This window comes from Strix aluco, chromosome 37 (assembly GCF_031877795.1).
Source record: "Strix aluco isolate bStrAlu1 chromosome 37, bStrAlu1.hap1, whole genome shotgun sequence".
In the NCBI taxonomy this organism is placed as follows: Eukaryota; Metazoa; Chordata; class Aves; order Strigiformes; family Strigidae; genus Strix; species Strix aluco.
This window is the reverse complement of record NC_133967.1, coordinates 254190-271941: the sequence shown is the minus strand read 5'-3', so window position 1 is coordinate 271941 and position 17752 is coordinate 254190. Positions and strand designations below refer to the sequence as shown.

The 17752-nt window shown below is 38.3% G+C and overlaps 1 protein-coding gene across 1 annotated transcript in view; it reads right to left on the bottom strand.

The window, feature by feature from the left end:
- Positions 1-33: 33 nt before the first annotated feature.
- The window catches only part of LOC141917315 (uncharacterized), a 22259-nt gene continuing 4540 nt past the window's right edge, over positions 34-17752 (bottom strand). The window contains exons 5-40 of the mRNA XM_074810423.1: positions 17734-17752; positions 17448-17468; positions 17168-17193; positions 16257-16272; positions 16083-16103; positions 15861-15881; positions 14784-14804; positions 14666-14686; positions 14377-14397; positions 12736-12756; positions 12560-12580; positions 12451-12471; positions 12310-12330; positions 11028-11048; positions 10577-10597; positions 9582-9602; positions 9394-9414; positions 8932-8952; positions 8075-8095; positions 7815-7838; positions 7497-7517; positions 6641-6661; positions 6518-6538; positions 6167-6187; positions 5839-5859; positions 5563-5583; positions 4435-4455; positions 4007-4027; positions 3675-3695; positions 3541-3561; positions 3404-3424; positions 3280-3300; positions 2848-2868; positions 2358-2378; positions 2233-2253; positions 34-2001 (exon numbers count right to left, since the gene is read on the bottom strand). The exon at positions 17734-17752 is cut by the window's right edge and continues 2 nt beyond it. Of these exons, the coding sequence (XP_074666524.1) occupies positions 1490-2001; positions 2233-2253; positions 2358-2378; positions 2848-2868; positions 3280-3300; positions 3404-3424; positions 3541-3561; positions 3675-3695; positions 4007-4027; positions 4435-4455; positions 5563-5583; positions 5839-5859; positions 6167-6187; positions 6518-6538; positions 6641-6661; positions 7497-7517; positions 7815-7838; positions 8075-8095; positions 8932-8952; positions 9394-9414; positions 9582-9602; positions 10577-10597; positions 11028-11048; positions 12310-12330; positions 12451-12471; positions 12560-12580; positions 12736-12756; positions 14377-14397; positions 14666-14686; positions 14784-14804; positions 15861-15881; positions 16083-16103; positions 16257-16272; positions 17168-17193; positions 17448-17468; positions 17734-17752 (1248 nt within the window). The 3' untranslated portion in view covers positions 34-1489. The remainder of the gene's footprint in view (positions 2002-2232; positions 2254-2357; positions 2379-2847; positions 2869-3279; positions 3301-3403; positions 3425-3540; positions 3562-3674; positions 3696-4006; positions 4028-4434; positions 4456-5562; positions 5584-5838; positions 5860-6166; positions 6188-6517; positions 6539-6640; positions 6662-7496; positions 7518-7814; positions 7839-8074; positions 8096-8931; positions 8953-9393; positions 9415-9581; positions 9603-10576; positions 10598-11027; positions 11049-12309; positions 12331-12450; positions 12472-12559; positions 12581-12735; positions 12757-14376; positions 14398-14665; positions 14687-14783; positions 14805-15860; positions 15882-16082; positions 16104-16256; positions 16273-17167; positions 17194-17447; positions 17469-17733) is intronic.

The following is a 17752-nucleotide window of genomic DNA, read 5'->3' as shown; positions in this document are numbered from 1 at the left end:
TGAACCAGCTTCAGAAAGAAATCAAAGGCTCCGGAGCGTCTCAAGTGGTTTATTGTCAGCTGGGAACTACCAGTTGGCCATCCCGTGGTGGGGCAGAAGACAAGATTTAGGGCTTTGCAGGTGGCTAAGAACAAGCAGGGATTAAAGAGGAATTCATCAGGAGATGTCGTGAAAGGTGAAGATCGTGGTGTCCACCCCCTCTAGCAGCTTCAGCGATGTCCCTAAATCTCAAGCGCTGGCTTAACCCCCTCTATGAATCCAGTTTTAGAGCTCCCAGTACCTCATCGGAAGCTTCAGGGTGACCCGATGCAGAGCTCCGCGCTGGTGTGAGCCCCTTCGAACCTTTAATCCCTGTGGTGTGGGTGTTTGCACCCCGATTTTCACCTGAGGGCATCGTGGCAGCTTGGTCTTGAATCCAGGCTTATCTCTTCTCCCAAAGGCTGAGCTAAACTCATGGACTCTGCCTAACCCAGCTGGAATAAGATCATCTGCCCAGGCCAGACTTGAGTCAAATTTAGTCCTGCCAGAGGACCTGGCTGTGTCCAGCTCTGGTATAAAGGATTATGGGAGCGATGCCTTGTTGGCTGGAGCATCTTCACCTGTGGAGACGGTGCGTTGACCTGGGAGCTCTGGGAGCTCTGTGGAGTCACAGAGGGTTTGTCACATCCTTTCTGTGGCCAAGGGCCTGAATTTGTGTGCAGGTTGGGCAGAGGAGAGTTGTTGAATCTCTTCTAAGTGTAGACTCCTCCGACAGTCAACGGAGAGTCCTTCAACAGTCGATGAAGAGTCCTTCAACAGTTGACAAAGACTCCTTTGACAGTCAACGAAGACTCCTTCCACAGTCGACTAAGAGTCTTCCTTCCACAGTCAACCAAGACTCCTTCAACAGTTGACGAAGAGGGACAGGGGCACACGGAAAGCACGACTTGCCCGTCCTATTTTGCCGCCTACGCCTGGATGAGACGAGCTGCCCACCAGAAATGCTCATTTCCCTCCACCTGCTACAAAAGTGGCTCAAATGGTTGAAATCTACACGTCAGCCACCAACTGGTGAGGAGAAAACGCTGGTGGGAGCCTGGCCTCCCACCCGGGTGCCACAGGCAGCGTGAATGGTGGTGACTCACCCCAGCGCCCACCTCTTTCTGTCGACCGAAGGAGGAGTCTACGTCTCTCTCTGACGTCCCTGTACGCTGGAGCTGAAGCTACGAGGTGTCGCTGAGGCTGGGCAGAACTTCCGCCACCTCAGGGTGAGGCCACGGAGGGTGGGCTGCTCTTCCTCTGCACGATGATGGTCGGAGCACTCGATTGGGAACGGGGGAGAATGAGGTTTGGCGTAGCTCTTCCCGAAAGCCTCTATCCTGGTCTCTGTCCTGCTGCTCTTCACCACCCAGCTGTGGGGGTTTGGATGGAGCGAGGTGGTTCCACCACTCCTCCTGCCCCCCCAACCCACCCGAGCTCTGAGCTCTCGGTGCAAGGAGGAAGGCCGAGGTCATCGGACCAGAGCGAGCGAGCCCAGCTCCACCCAGAACCACGGCCGGATCCGCTCCCCGGCGAAGGAAACCGGCGGAAACGTGAAGATGGGTGTTTTGTTCTCCACGTCAAAAAACGCCACCTCACCCCACTCGTAGTCTAGACAGATCCGGATCTTCCTGGGGACCCGCGGCAGGTTAAGGAGGGTCGGAGGGTCGGTGAGGGCGCGGTTCTTAAACCCCCACTGCTGCACCGCCCAGATCCCTTCCTCGGGATTGAAGCTGATGGGTCCCTTCCTCTGCAGAGACTCTTTGCTGACCCCCACGGCGCAGTATTGTCCCTCGGTCACGTCCACCACCCAGGAGTGTCTCCCGGAGGTGAAGCCCTCGCGACCCAACACGCAAGGATCGGCGTCGAAGCGCTCGGGGTTGTCGGGAGTCTCCCGCAAGACGTATTCCCACCTCACGCTCTTCCGGTCCTCGGAGAGGATGAGGCGGGGGTGGGCTGTCTCCGGGTCCAGCATCACGTTGGCTGGGGAAGAGGGGAAGAAAAAAAAAAAAAAAAAAAAGAGAATTAAACTTATTGAACATGTCCCTTTGCCCCGGGGAATGGGGTCTTCTTGGAAATCTAGTTGGGTGTTTGGTCTTCCCGTAGTTCAAGGTTCAATAACTCGACGTGCAACCAGCCCTACACGTCTACGCGAAACCAAGTACCAAATTACCGACCCTTTTTTTTTTCTTAATCTTTCTCTAAATGACTTACCCATTTTTTCTTCCTCTCTCCCTAAAAATGCACAATAAAATAAAAAAAAAAAATCATTAACGACGATGTAAACTGAAATCCCAGCGCCGAAGGGGTATTTGTAGAAGGGAGAAAAATGCACTTACTGTGCTCTTTGATGCATTTTCCTTAAAGGAAAAGAAATTAAAAAGCCGTTTTAATGAGGGTTTTTTTATTCTGAAGATGCCTCCAGTTCACAACAATTTTTTATTTCCTTCCTTCCCCCTAAAAAGTGTTTTGGTTTTTTTTTTTTTGCCTTGCACGAGGTTAAATTGTGGTGAAATAAGTCCTCACTGAGACTTGTGTCTGTAACATGAATTGTCAGTTAGACTAAACCTCAGGAAAAAAACCCAAACAGACGTTTTAAACTAAACCCCAGAAGTCCGAAAAAAAAAAAAAGGTCTAATCCCAGGAATTGCCGCAGCATCACTGTTAGAGTTTGGCAAAGTCACGGCCAATATTTTCACTTTTTATGGCCACGCTGACGTCCACGGAAGGTTAAAAAGTCTAAAATCTCACAGCCCACCTTTCCCAAAACATCCCCAAAACCTCCCACGTCTTTTACCGCTCCGGAAGGTGAGAAAAAGGGACGCTCACGCATTTTTGCTTTGTATTCCTCTGCAAAGAGAAACGATAGAATTGATTATTGTGCGTTTCTCCTCATTTTCCCGTTACGACTTTCTGAGAGTTTCTTGGCTCTCGAGGCAAAAATATTGTTCTGTGCTTAGTGGTTGTGATTGTTTGCATTGATTATTCTGATTATATTAATAATATGTATTATTATATTAATAATATGTATTAATATCTAATTACATACTAGAATTAGTATCTATAATGTACAATTACGTTATTTTTATCTAGAACACACAATATATATAAACGCACGCGTCTTTCTACTTTACCCTCGCTAGCCCAGGTTTCCATAAAACTCCCCAAATTAGCCCAGAAAAAGGCGCGAGAAATAAAAAATAAAAATATAAGAGACAAACACAAGCCTTACAAATCTTTCTTGCCACCCCAGGGACTTACCAAGCTCCGCAGCGAGTTCATCTGCCAAGACAGAAAAAAGAAAAGATTTCCGCCCCAATTCACACCGAGGCGCTCACGCGGGTCTTACAAGGGTCACGTCTCGGGGAAGAAGTCAGATACTCACCGATTTTTCTATCGCGTTTTTCTAAATAAAGGAAAAGTTGTTATAATCTGTTTTTTTTTTTCCCTTCGGATTAAAAAAAAATACCCTCAAAATCGAGGCCGTAAACGTGGATTTGGAAGGCGGAGAAAAACACTCACCGATTTCTGCACGCAGTTCATCTTCAGGGAGAAGAAAAAAAAAATAGCAATTTTCGTTATTATCAGCATTAAAATAAAAGTCACGATTCCACGCGCCAAGTTCCGCGGGAGCCGGGGAGCGGGCGGACACGTACCGATTTTGGTATCGCGCTCTCCTAAATAAGGAAAAATAGAACGGAAAGGGGAAAAAAAAAAAAAAAGACAAGTTATTCCTAAACGCTCCCCCTGTCGCTGCGCGTGTTCATCGTCCGGCGAGAAATCGGGTGTTTTGCTTTTCCCTTCCGAGAATTACAATTGTAATTTGCGTTTTGCCTCTAATTTTATAGAAATTAACCCATTCCCTTAATTGACTTTCCTAATCTTAAAGCAAATCGTGGCTCGCTCCTACCAAAGCCCAAACAGAAACAAGATATTTGCACAAATTTTGTGGTTTTTTGTTTTTTTGGGTTTTTTTTAAAGGACTTACCCAGCTCTGTAGTGAGTTCACCTAGAAAGAGCAAAAGGAAAACTGGTTTTAATTATAAATATTTTTTTCCCCACGGCCACACACTAAACGGTTCACTGGGGGATTCCACGTTTCCCTCCCAGAACACGTTTACGGATTTTGAATTTTAATTCCTCTCAGCAGAGTTAAACATCAGCGAACTGAAGCGAGCCCTCAGCAACACAAAACCAACCCAAAATAACTCTTTATTACCCAAAACGTCACACAAAAGGGCATCTGGGCTGCCCGGGGAGAAGCAGCCAAGCAGCATCCAAGGATGTGAAGTTTTTGAACAGTTCTTTTCTCTCATATTAAAGGAAAAAAAAACCTCTATTTTTGAGCGATATTCGCACGCCCACGTCCGTTCCCAGCCCGTTAAAGGCAGAAAGTTCGCGGAGAGAACAACTCACCGAGTCGCGCCGTCTGTTTCGCTGAAAAAGGAAAAAAAAAGAAAAAAAAAAATCTTAAAAGTGTCCCCCACAATTTTTTTTTTGCATCACCTACAAATTGCATCTTGACAATTTCCCTGCGTCGCTGCACCCTTGGTTATTATTATTGGTTAAAAAGTTTTTAATTTGCGCCTGAGGGTTTTTTTTAAACTGAGATAAAAAAGAAAACACAAAACTCAAAATAAGGGAAAAGAGCAACAGGGAGGAAAAAATAAAATAAGGGGGGAAAAATAAAATAAGGGGGGGAAAAAAAGAGGGGGCAAAAATAAAATAAGGGGGCAAAAATAAAATAAGGGGGGGCAAAAATAAAATAAGAGGGGGCAAAAATAAAATAAGGGGGGAAAAATTAAAATAAGGGGGGAAAAATTAAAATAAGGGGGGAAAAATTAAAATAAGGGGGGAAAAATTAAAATAAGGGGGAAAAATTAAAATAAGGGGGGAAAAATTAAAATAAGGGGGGAAAAATTAAAATAAGGGGGGAAAAATAAAATAAGGGGGGAAAAATAAAATAAGGGGGGGAAAATAAAATAAGGGGGGAAAAATTAAAATAAGGGGGAAAAATTAAAATAAGGGGGGAAAAAATAAAGTAAGGGGGGAAAAATAAAATAAGGGGGGGAAATAAAATAAGGGGGAAAAAATAAAATAAGGGGGAAAAAATAAAATAAGGGGGAAAAAATAAAATAAGGGGGAAAAATAAAATAAGGGGGAAAAAATAAAATAAGGGGGGAAAATAAAATAAGGGGGGGAAAATAAAATAAGGGGGGGAAATAAAATAAGGGGGGGAAATTAAAATAAGGGGGGGAAATTAAAATAAGGGGGAAAAATTAAAATAAGGGGGAAAAATTAAAATAAGGGGGAAAAATTAAAATAAGGGGGAAAAATTAAAATAAGGGGGAAAAATTAAAATAAGGGGGAAAAATTAAAATAAGGGGGAAAAATTAAAATAGGGGGGGCAAAAATAAAATAAGGGGGGGCAAAAATAAAATAAGGGGGAAAAATAAGATAAGGGGAAAAATAAAATAAGGGGGGAAAAATTAACTAAGGGGGGAAAAATTAACTAAGGGGGGAAAGGAAAGAGAAATGACTTACCAAGCTCTTCAGTGATTTCCTCTTTAAGGAAAGAAATCAATGACATAATTAAGATTTCCTTGCTCAGCTCGTACCGCGGGAGGCTGCAAGACGACGCGATTTCCCCAGAAACCTCCCGAACTCCCCCAATATTCAAACACCCGCGCGGGAATTTGGTCTTTCGGGGTGGAAAAGCCGCTCCCTCGGCTGTGGCGGGGGTGGGACAAGAGAGGAGCGTCCGACCCCATCAGAGCACCCGAACACGCCCCGAAGGACTCGGGAAATGACAAAACCCACCTAATTTTTGATCACGTTCCCCTAAAAAAAACAAGGAGGAAAAAGAAGATTAAAATAATTTGGAAGTATCTGTGGATGGGAGGTCAGAGCCTGGACTTCTCCCCCCGCACCGTCGTCTAATTCATAATTTATTCACGGAAATTCCATATTCTGTTGGCTCTCGTTTCCCTCCAACCCTCCATTTCTTGTTACGTTCAAGTTAATATCCGGGCAACAAAAAAAAAAAGAGTGAGAAATCTTCAGAAAAGCTTCAAAAGGTTAAAAATTCAAAAGGTTAACTTCAAAAAGGTTAAAAATTTAAAAAAAAAAAATATAAAAAATCACCTACCGCGTTCTTCAGTGACGTCATCTTAAGGGAGGAGAAAAACATGAATTTCCGTTAGGATCAGTTTAGTCGCTGGATATTTCCTTCTCCTCTACTATTCTCTCTCTTCTTCACTATCAGAAAACCCAAATTTCCTCCAATTTTTCAGTTAAATTGTGGAGAAATGTAAAAAGCTGCTTCCGATGACGACGTAAAATTGATTTTCCGTTTAAATTTTAATTTTCCTTGTAAATTGTTCAGTATTAAGCTTTGCCGACGTCATCTCTTGGACAGAGCACGAAGCTGCTGATCAAACTCAACGGAAAAGGTGAAAATAAATGTTGGGTGTTTGGGCAAAGGAAGGGAAGGACTTACCGGGTCCTTCGGTGAGTTGGGCTGAAAGGAGGGAAAAATAGAAAATTGTTATCACGTGCTTGAGGGGGATTCCTTCAAATCAAAGGGGTTTTCTGCCTTGGCGGGAAGGAAAATGGTGCTTACCCTCTTCTAGATCAGTCTCGTCTGGGAACGAAAAAAGAAAAACAAAAAATGAAAAAAAAATTAAAAAATAAAAAAGGGGGAAAAGGGGGGGAAAGGGGGGGAAAGGGGGGGAAAGGGGGGGAAAGGGGGGGAAAGGGGGGGAAAGGGGGGGAAAGGGGGGGAAAGGGGGGGAAAGGGGGGGAAAGGGGGGGAAAGGGGGGGAAAGGGGGGGAAAGGGGGGGAAAGGGGAGAAAAAAGGAAAAAAGGGAAAAAAGGGGGAAAAAAAGGAAAAAGGGGGAAAAAAGGAAAAAAGGGGGAAAAAGGGGGAAAGAGAGAAAGAGAGAAAGAGAGAAAGAGAGAAAGAGAAAAAGAGAAAAAGAGAAAAAGAGAAAAAGAGAAAAAGAGAAAAAGAGAAAAAGAGAAAAAGAGAAAAAGAGAAAAAGAGAAAAAGAGAAAAAGAGAAAAAGAGGAAAGAGGAAAAAGGAAAAAAGAAAAAAGAAAAAAGAAAAAAGAAAAAAGAAAAAGGAAAAAAGAAAAAGGAAAAAAGAAAAAGGAAAAAAGAAAAAGGAAAAAAGAAAAAGGAAAAAAGAAAATAAAAAATAAAACAGAAAGAAAAAAAGAACAAAGAACAAAGAACACAGTCACCATCGTTGTTAGCCTCTCTCGTGTCGGCAGCGTCCCTTTCCCAGATATTCTGGGCATTTTTAACCGTGATTTGAAATAAGTCTGCGACTTGCATTAAACACACACCATTTCTTTTTTTTTTTGAAAACAAAAATAATAATCCCGCCACATGGTGCCCGTTACAAGATTCCTCCCCCAAAACTTGCCCCACCCCTTTTTTTTTGTCCAATTAAAAAGAAAACAAAAGATTTACCAGACTCCTCAGGAGATTCAGCTGCAAAGGGAACGAGAATTAATTCGCGCCGCCCATCCCGGGTTCGCGCCTCCGGCCGCCGCTCAAATTTTTAAAAAAATCGTAATTCTACACTTTTTGTTTCCATCCCCAAATTAAATTCGATTTTAGTCTGGAAATAACGCCCGCAGCTGCGTGTGTCTCCGCACGCGCTTTTGTAACGTTCGCACCCGAATAATAAAATAAACAGCGCACGAGAAATATTAATACGTTATAAAACAGGGAATTCCAAATTTGAAATTTCCAAATTTTTTAGGTGGGAAGGAAAATGTCACTCACCGGCTTCCTGATCCTTTAGTTCCTCTAACAAACAGAAAAGAGAAAAAAAGGTGAAACGCAGATTTTTGTATCAGCGGACGAGCCCGTTTCTATTCCGTTGCTGGTTTTTCTCCGTGTTACCATTTTCTGTTATTTTTATTTTTAATTCATTTCCATCGGCCTCGGGAAAATTTATCCCCAAATTTATACGCAACCAGCCAACCCAAATTGTGAGAAAAACCCCCAAAATCCCAAAGGTGAGAGGAATAAAAGCGACTTACCAAGCTCTTCTGTCAGTTTTCCTTAAAAAGGAGAAAATAAAATTTGTTCAAATCGGGGCTTTTCCCCCCAAGGACGCGAGAAGGTCTCGGCGGGGGAGGGGGAACTCGAGGCGCCCAGAGCCTCAGACACGGGCACGTACCCCCACGCTCTCGACTCCGTTTTTGGTTTTACGCTCAATTCCGTTATTTTTTTTTTTTACACTCAATTCCGTTGTTTTTTTTTTTTTTACACTTAATTCCGTTTTTTTTACACTTAATTCCGTTTTTTTTACACTTAATTCCGTTATTTTTTTTCCACTTAACTCCGTTATTTTTTTTTTACACTTAATTCCAGTTTTTATTTTTTACACTAAATTCAATTTTTTTTTTTTACACTTAATTCCGGTTTTTTTACACTAAATTCCATTTTTTTTACTTCGTTCCATTTTTTTACTTCGTTCCATTTTTTTACTTCGTTCCATTTTTTTACTTCGTTCCATTTTTTTTACTTCGTTCCATTTTTTTTACTTCGTTCCATTTTTTTACTTCGTTCCATTTTTTTACTTCGTTCCATTTTTTTTACTTCGTTCCATTTTTTTTACTTCGTTCCATTTTTTTTACTTCGTTCCATTTTTTTTACTTTGTTCCATAATTTTTACTTTGTTCCATAATTTTTACTTAGTTCCATATTTTTTACTTAATTCCATTTTTAAAAATTTTTTTTTACTTTTTTTACTTTTTACTTTTTTTAAAAACCCCTTATTTCAATTAATTAACCGCATTTGGATGAAAATCCTAAGCCAAAACATCAGCACCAACACCACCCCGCTCGTGACCCCCAGCGCGGGCGTTTCTCAGCAAACACAAATGCCACTTACTGATGACAGCGCCCTGTTCTCCTAGAAATTAAACCAAAAAAGGAACAGGAATGAATAAAACGCCGTTTTTCTCCGATTTCCGCCTTTCCCTACGCAGGAGCTCTGCAGAAAGCCCCGGCCACGCACACGTGCTGCGGAGATTTTCCGCCTCGAGGACGCTCGTGGGGGGGGAAAACGCCAAAATTTTGTGCTTATGGCTCCGCGGGAGGGCGAGAAAAAAAATGACCGAGATAAAAATCTTGCAAATAAAATATGAACAGAAACTCTCACAGGAATTTAGGACGGAGAATCAGCTCTCCAGGACACTGCCCTCGAACACCCGACATATTTAATGGAGAATTTTCCCCAAATAGGTCTATTTTTGAACGAATAATTTAACCAAACACACTTTTTTGGCGAACAGGGGCGCCCGCACCACCCGTTTTCGGGGATCCCGCTTCTCCGAGACGCCAATCGACTTACGGACGTCCGCGTCCCGCTGCTCTGCAAACAGAAAGAAATCGACATTTTTACCTATTACACCCGTTTTTTTTTTCCCACGGGATTTTGCTGATCCAAGCAATCTTTGGTTTCCTGTTATTTTTTTTTTCCAAATTATGTGGAGATGAAAATAACAAGAAGCCCCGGGGAGGGGAAGGAAACGAACTTACCGAGCCGCGCGGTGAGGCGCCCTGGGGGCGGAGAGACACTGTTAGTGCCAAGGTGGACTTTTTAATGCCAGAATTATATATGTTATACAATTTAACTTTTTCATATATGATAGAATTTAACTTTTCCTAGACGATAGAGTTTAACATTTTCATATATGATAGAATTTAACTTTTCCTAGACGATAGAATTTAACATTTTCATATATGATAGGATTTAACTTTTTCTAGACGATAGAATTTAACATTTTCATATATTTTAGAATTTAACTTTTCATACATTATAGAATTTAACATTTTCATATATTTTAGAATTTAACTTTTCATATATTATAGAATTTAACATTTTCATATATTATAGAATTTAACTTTTTCTATACGATAGAATTTAACATTTTCATATATTTTAGAATTTAACTTTTCATACATTATAGAATTTAACATTTTATATATTATACAATTTAACATTTTATACATTATACAATTTAACACTTTATATCTATAATACGAAATTATTGTCACAATCACGTTCAACACGTAAATTCCATAATATATAATAAAATACAATTATTTCATGATACAGTCACATTTTTATTTATTAATTACAATTTATATTTATCACAAACACAATTTTTCCACACAATACAGCTCAAGAGGGTCTGGAACACGCTGGGGCTGTTCCCCGGCCGACCCCGAAGCCAACGGCAGAACTTGGGCTCCCACGTGGAGCCCCAACCCCGTCCCCCGACAGCGCGAGGGGAAACCCACCATTTTCATTTTTTCCCCCCACTTTTACTCTTCACAAGGAACTCCAAGAGCGTGGCCTTTCCAAGCCCCAGATCCCTGTTTCTCTCCCTTCTATAAACGGCTTTTTAGGGAAATTTCTGCACAGAAAACCCTTTTTTTCTCCCGTATATTGGATTTCAGGTGATTATTCAGGATTTGGGTCAAGCAAGAGACCCCCCCTCAAACCACGGAGCGTGGAAAACGCCACTTACTTATCTCCGCTTCATTTTCCCCTAAAAGAAAAGAAAAAAGGGCATAAACAACCCGGAATCGCTGCTTTTGCCCTCACGCCACCAGGGCAGGTTTTTTGTTCTTTTCACTCCCATCTGCTTTAAAAAAAAATAAAAATAATCAAACCTCAGCTAAATTAATATTTGCAGCGGAAAACCAGGCTCAAGCCCCGCCCCCCAAATCGAAATATGACGCAATAAGTGTCCCAAAGCGGGTTTACGGGAGGAAAAAAATGCCGTATCCGGCCCAAAAAAAAAAAAAAAGCCAATATTGCTCGTCACGACAGATCCGGTCGTTGCTTTCTGCGGCCGATATTTAATATTTATTCCCTCCCTCCGGGGCAGCCACGAGCTCGTGTTGCCGCTGAGCTCACCCGTAAAAATAGAAAATGTGCTGCCGGGGCACCGCGGGGCGGGGGAAGGGGACACTTACGGATTTTCACGTCCCGTTCCTCTAGAAGTGGTAAAGAAATAAAAATAAATTAGCGCGGAGTCGCGTCCCGCAAGCGCTGAAGTCAAGCGCTGCCGAGGGTTTGTTCTGGAGCTGGTTTTGTGTCTGTGATGACGCTTGGAAATGGGTATTTTGTGGAAGATTTGTTATATGGTCTATAGGGCCTGTCATAAAAATCGATCGTAAATCTGGCACGAAATCGATCGTAAATCTGGCACGAAATCGATCGTAAATCTGGCACGAAATCGATCATAAATCTGGCACGAAATTGATCATAAAATTTACCACAAGATTTATCATAAAATCTACAAAATTGATCATAAAATCTACCATGAAATTGATCATAAAATCTACAAAATTGATCATAAAATCTACCATGAAATTGATCATAAAATCTACAAAATTGATCATAAAATCTACCATGAAATTGATCATAAAATCTACAAAATTGATCATAAAATCTACCATGAAATTGATCATAAAATCTACAAAATTGATCATAAAATCTACCATGAAATTGATCATAAAATCTACAAAATTGATCATAAAATCTACCATGAAATTGATCATAAAATCTACAAAATTGATCATAAAATCTACCATGAAATTGATCATAAAATCTACAAAATTGATCATTAAATCTACCACAAAATTTATCATAAAATCTTCCACAAAATTGGTCATAAAATCTACAAAATTGATCATAAAATCTGCCACGAAATTGATCATAAGTCTGCCACAAAATCGATCATAAAATCTACCACAAAATCGATCGTAAAATCTACAAAATTGATCATTAAATCTACCATGAAATTTATCATACAATCTACCACAAAATTGATTATAAAATCTACCATGAAATTGATCGTAAAATCTACCACAAGATTTATCATAAAATCTACAAAATTGATCATAAAATCTACCACAAAATTGATCATTAAATCTACCACGAAATCAATCATAAAATCTACCACGAAATCGATCATAAAATTTACAAAATTGATCATAAAATCTTCCACAAAATTGATCATTAATTCTACCACGAAATTGATCATAAAATCTACAAAATTGATCATAAAATCTACCACAAACCCCATATTTCATATCTCTATACTCATCTTCACTTTTGCGTACGTACCGCTAAACTTGACTAAAATAGAAATTTTCCCACTTAAAAACCTTCAGATACACAGAAATAACTGCAAAAAAAACCCCCCAAAACCCTCCAAACAACCCTTTTGAGCAACGTCGGGACGTTCCTTACCGAGTTCTGCCGCGTGTTGCCCTTTAAAATAGAGAAAAACAAAACAAAACAGGAATTTCGTGATGTTCCTTCTCTTCCCGATGACGTAACAGGTGACGAAATCCTCAGGGTGAATTTTCACGATTAAAAAAAGGCACTTACGGAGTTTCCTGTTGCAGTCCCCTAAAAATAAATAAATAAACGATTATTACGCCGCTCGGCGCCTCTCGCCGTTTCGACCCGAATCAGGATTAACGGGAAAACGACTCACCGACGTCCGCGGTAAGTTCACCTGAAAAAAAGCGGGGAAAAAAAAAAAATTTAGATTTAAGGCAATTTTTAAAAATTTTCCTAAATACGCAGGAAACGGACGGTGATGGCTGAGTGGGATCTTCCTCCTGAGAAATTCACCCCGAGATCCGCTGGGCAGGGGAACGTCAGACTCACCGATTTTTGTGTGTCGCTCTCCTAAAAATAAGTGAAAAAAAGCAAAACGTGCGTCAGTTCTCCCCGTTCCTGCCTCTCACACGCCCCGTCCGCTCGCGCAACCCGGCGCGCGGGAGCTTCCTGCTCGAGCTCACGTCACGCCCTTGGGCTCAAACGTCTCGATTTCTGCTTTTCCGCCGGGAGATGGGACACGGGCAGAAAGGAGAAGTTTGGGGGTTGGTGTGAGAACGGCGGCTTTAACACGGAATTTAGGGGTTTGCTTGTAGCGTGACACTTACGTCAGATCTAATAATTGATTTAAAACGTAATGATCTGTTATCAATTTAATAATGTATTGAAATTATTATTTTAAATTTAATAATGTCTTTAAAATTTAAAGTCTTTAAAATTTAAAGTCTTTAAAATTTAAAGTCTTTAAAATTTAAAGTCTTTAAAATTTAATAATTTATTTTAAAAATAATTTATTTAAAATTTAATAATTTATTTAAAATGTAATAACATATTATAAATTTAATAATGTATCAACATTATTAATTTAAAATTTAATAATGTCTTTAAAATTTAATAATTTATTAAAAATTAATTTCTTTAAAATTTAATATATTAAAAATAATTTCTTTAAAATTTAATAATTTATTTAAAACCTAATAATGTATTATAAATTTAATAATTTATTTTAAAACAATAACGTATTATAAATTTAATAATGTATCAACATTATTAATTTCTTTAAAGTTTAATAATTTTTTTAAAACTTAATAATTTATTAAAAAATAATTTCTTTAAAATTTAATATATTAAAAATAATTTCTTTAAAACTTAATAATTTATTTAAAACCTAATAATGTATTACAAATTTAATAATTTATTTTAAAACAATAACGTATTATAAATTTAATAATGTATCAACATTATTAATTTCTTTAAAGTTTAATAATTTTTTTAAAACTTAATAATTTATTAAAAAATAATTTCTTTAAAATTTAATATATTAAAAATAATTTCTTTAAAACTTAATAATTTATTTAAAACCTAATAATGTATTACAAATTTAATAATTTATTTTAAAACAATAACGTATTATAAATTTAATAATGTATCAACATTATTAATTTCTTTAAAGTTTAATAATTTTTTTAAAACTTAATAATTTATTAAAAAATAATTTCTTTAAAATTTAATATATTAAAAATAATTTCTTTAAAATTTAATAATTTATTTAAAACCTAATAATGTATTATAAATTTAATAATGTATTAAAATTACTTTAAAATGTAATAATTTCTTTAAAATGTAATATTTTCTTTAAAATGTAATAATTTATTTAAAACATAATAACGTATTATAAATTTAATAATGTATTAAAATTATTGATTTCTTTAAAACGCAATAAGTTCTTTAAAACGCAATAAGTTCTTTAAAATTTAATAATTCATTTTAAAAATAATAATTTCTTTAAAAATTAATAATTTCTTTAAAACGTAATAATGTATTATAAATTTAGTAATGTATTAAAAGTGTTAATTTCCTTAAAATGTAGTAATTTCCTTAAAATGTAGTAATTTCCTTAAAATGTAGTAATTTCCTTAAAAAATCATAAAAAAATTAATCAAAACCGCAAAAGGAAGGAAACGGACTTACCCAGCTCCACTGTAAAAATTCCTTAAAGCAGAAAATAACATGAACCCCCGTTAGATTTCCCAGATGCCGAACACGAGTCCAACCTCCCCCCCAGCTCTTCCCACGGGAGTTTTCCTCCCCGCTATATTTCCCTTTTTCCCCCCAAACTTTGGCTCCAGACCCCCCCAGCCCTCGAAACCCAAGAGCTTATTTCTTCTCGCCACCCAAATTTAAGTTTAACGAAGAAATTCCAACATCCCTCCCACGCTGAGACCCCGCCCGAGGCGCGCCAGGAGGAGACGTCACTTACTGATCGTTGCATCGCATTTTGCTAAAAAAAAAAAGAAAGAAAAAAAAGATATTGATCGGTTTTCAGTGCTTCTGGTTTCCCCCTTTTTCCTGTAACACAGGGAAAAAAACCGACTTACCGAGTTCTGCGGTGAGTTTCCCTAAAAAGAGAGAAATCCAAGTTTATTTTAAATAGAAGTTGCTCTCTCCTCTCTGGACTCAGCCTAAAGAATTCTGTGGTTTGAGCTTATGGGTGGTTTAGAAAATAATATAATATAGAGTGTGATAGTGTGGAATAGGTAATAAAAATGTGTAGTCTGAAAGTATAAAATGAAATTAAAAATGTAATAGGTGAATATAATAATCAGAATATATTATAATTATGTCATAATTATAACATAATATATAATTACATCATAATATATTATAACACAATCATAATATATTCTAATTATATCATAATACATTATTACAATGTAATAACAATGTAATTACAAATTACAATGTAATAACAATGTAATTACAAATTACAATGTAATAGCAATGTAATAGCAATGTAATAGCAATGTAATAACAATGTAATAACAATGTAATAAATGTAATAACAATGTAATAACAATGTAATAACAATGTAATACGTGAATATAATAATCAGAATATATTGTAATTATATCATAATATAATTATAACATAATATACAATTACATCATAATATATTATAATACAATCATAATATATTCTAATTATATCATAATATATTATTACAATGTAATTACAATGTAATTACAATGTAATTACAATGTAATTACAATGTAATTACAATGTAATTACAATGTAATTACAATGTAATTACAATGTAATTACAATGTAATTACAATGTAATTACAATGTAATTACAATGTAATTACAATGTAATTACAATGTAATTACAATGTAATTACGCAATTAGACCATAATTATAATAACATATTCTAATATGATGGTTTAATATAATAATGATATAATGTAATAATATGTTAATATATTAATAATATGTGAGGAAAATTCCAGTAATCCGTCCGTTTAGGAGCACCGTAAGATGTTGAATTCAGAAATGCAGGAAAAATAAGAAAAACCAGGCCCCAGGAGGAGAAACGCTTCTGAAACCCCCCAGCCCACTGAGGAAAAGCCACTTTTAGACCAAATTTTACGTGTCGGGAGGAAAAAACGTCACTTACGAAGCCTCGAGTCTCGGTCCCCTGAATGGAAAAGAAAGAAAAAAAGACTAAAAAGCGGCATTTTTCCCTCTTCCCCAGGATAACGAGTTCTGGGGTCGCGGCGAGGTTGTCCCCGAGCAACGTGGTGTCACCTCGGCACGAGCCCCCGTGAGGGGCAGGAGGTTAATTACAGAAAATCATGCAAAGGTTTAATTAAAACAATCCTCACGGGATGAGACTTACCGAGCAGCGCAGTGAGTCTTCCTTTGAAAGAAGAGGGAAAAAAAAAATAGGTATTAGTAAATTTAAAAAAAAAATAGGTATTATAAAAGTAAAGTGACAAAAAATGACCCTAGAAAGAGGTTTCTGAGCCCAAACCCATCGGTTTGGCTTTGAAAAAGGAAGAAAAGGACTCACGTATTTCTGCTGCGAGCTTGGCTGCAGAGAGAGAGAAAAAAAAATAATATTTGTGTTTATTTGGGTGGTTTTACTCTGCAGGAAATACAAAAAATATTGAAACCTGGGGAGAAAATTTTCTTATTTGCTACTTTTCAAGGACAGGGCGTGCGAGAGGCTCCTCCTCCCTCAGAACAAGGGGGTTTTACCCCAAAACGAGGGGGATTTTACCCCAAAACAAGGGTGGTTTTACCCCCCAAACAAGGGTGGTTTCTACCCCAAAACAAGGCGGGGTTTTACCCCAAAACAAAGGCGGGTTTCTACCCAAAACAAGGGTGGTTTTACCCCCAAACAAGGGTGGTTTTTACCCCAAAACAGGCGGGGTTTTACCCCAAAACAAGGCGGGGTTTTTACCCCAAAACAAGGCGGGGTTTTTACCCCAAACAAGGGTGTTTTACCCCCCAAACAAGGGTGGTTTTACCCCAAAACAAGGCGGGGTTTTACCCCCAAACAAGGCGGGGTTTACCCCCAAAACAAGGGTGGTTTTACCCCCAAAACAAGGGTGGTTTTACCCCCAAACAAGGCGGGGTTTTACCCCAAAACAAGGCGGGGTTTTACCCCAAAACAAGGGTGGTTTTACCCCCAAACAAGGGTGGGTTTTACCCCAAAACAAGGCGGGGTTTTTACCCCAAAACAAGGCAGGTTTTTACCCAAAACAAGGGTGGTTTACCCCCCAAACAAGTGGTTTTTTACCCCAAACAAGGGTGGTTTTACCCAAAACAAGTGGTTTTTTTTACCGCCCAAACAAGTGGTTTTTTACCCCAAAACAAGGGTGGTTTTACCCTAAAACAAGGGTGGTTTTTTTTACCCCAAAAGCACAGGTTTTACCCCAAACAAGGGTTTTTTTACCCAAAAGCACAACAAAGAACGACACTTACTATTTTTCTATCACGTTCCTCTGGAAAGAAAAGGAGGGAAAGAATAAAAAAAGTGAGAAAACGATGATTAAACATTTCCTTGTTTTCTGTGTGTTGGGTCTGTCGAGCTCTCGATCAGCAATATCACTTTTTCCCCCCAATATTGCCTTTATCTTTGAAATTACACTTTTTTTTGGGGGGGGGAATATCCCTCAATCGACCAAAAAAAACCTTTGAGTTTTTCAGCAGGAAACTCCCTTTCCTCCCCCATTTCCAACGCTCAAATCGCACTTACTGATTTTCGCATCGCATTCGCCTAAAATAAAAAAAAAACACAAAAAAACACCAAAAAATGCTCCATAAAAACAGCGAAAGGCAAAGCGACTCCCCCCACCCCCCACGGAAATTTATTCCTTAGAATATTTTAAAATAAGGAAAAAATCCCCCTGGAAGCCGCGCGTCCCGAAAGCGGATGAAAACGCAAATTCTATATTTTTTACTTTTTTTTTTTTTTTAAATTTTACACCCGGCGCTTCGCGTCATTAAGGATCAATTTCATTTTTAGGAATAAAACTCCTTACCCAGGTCCGACGTCAGTTT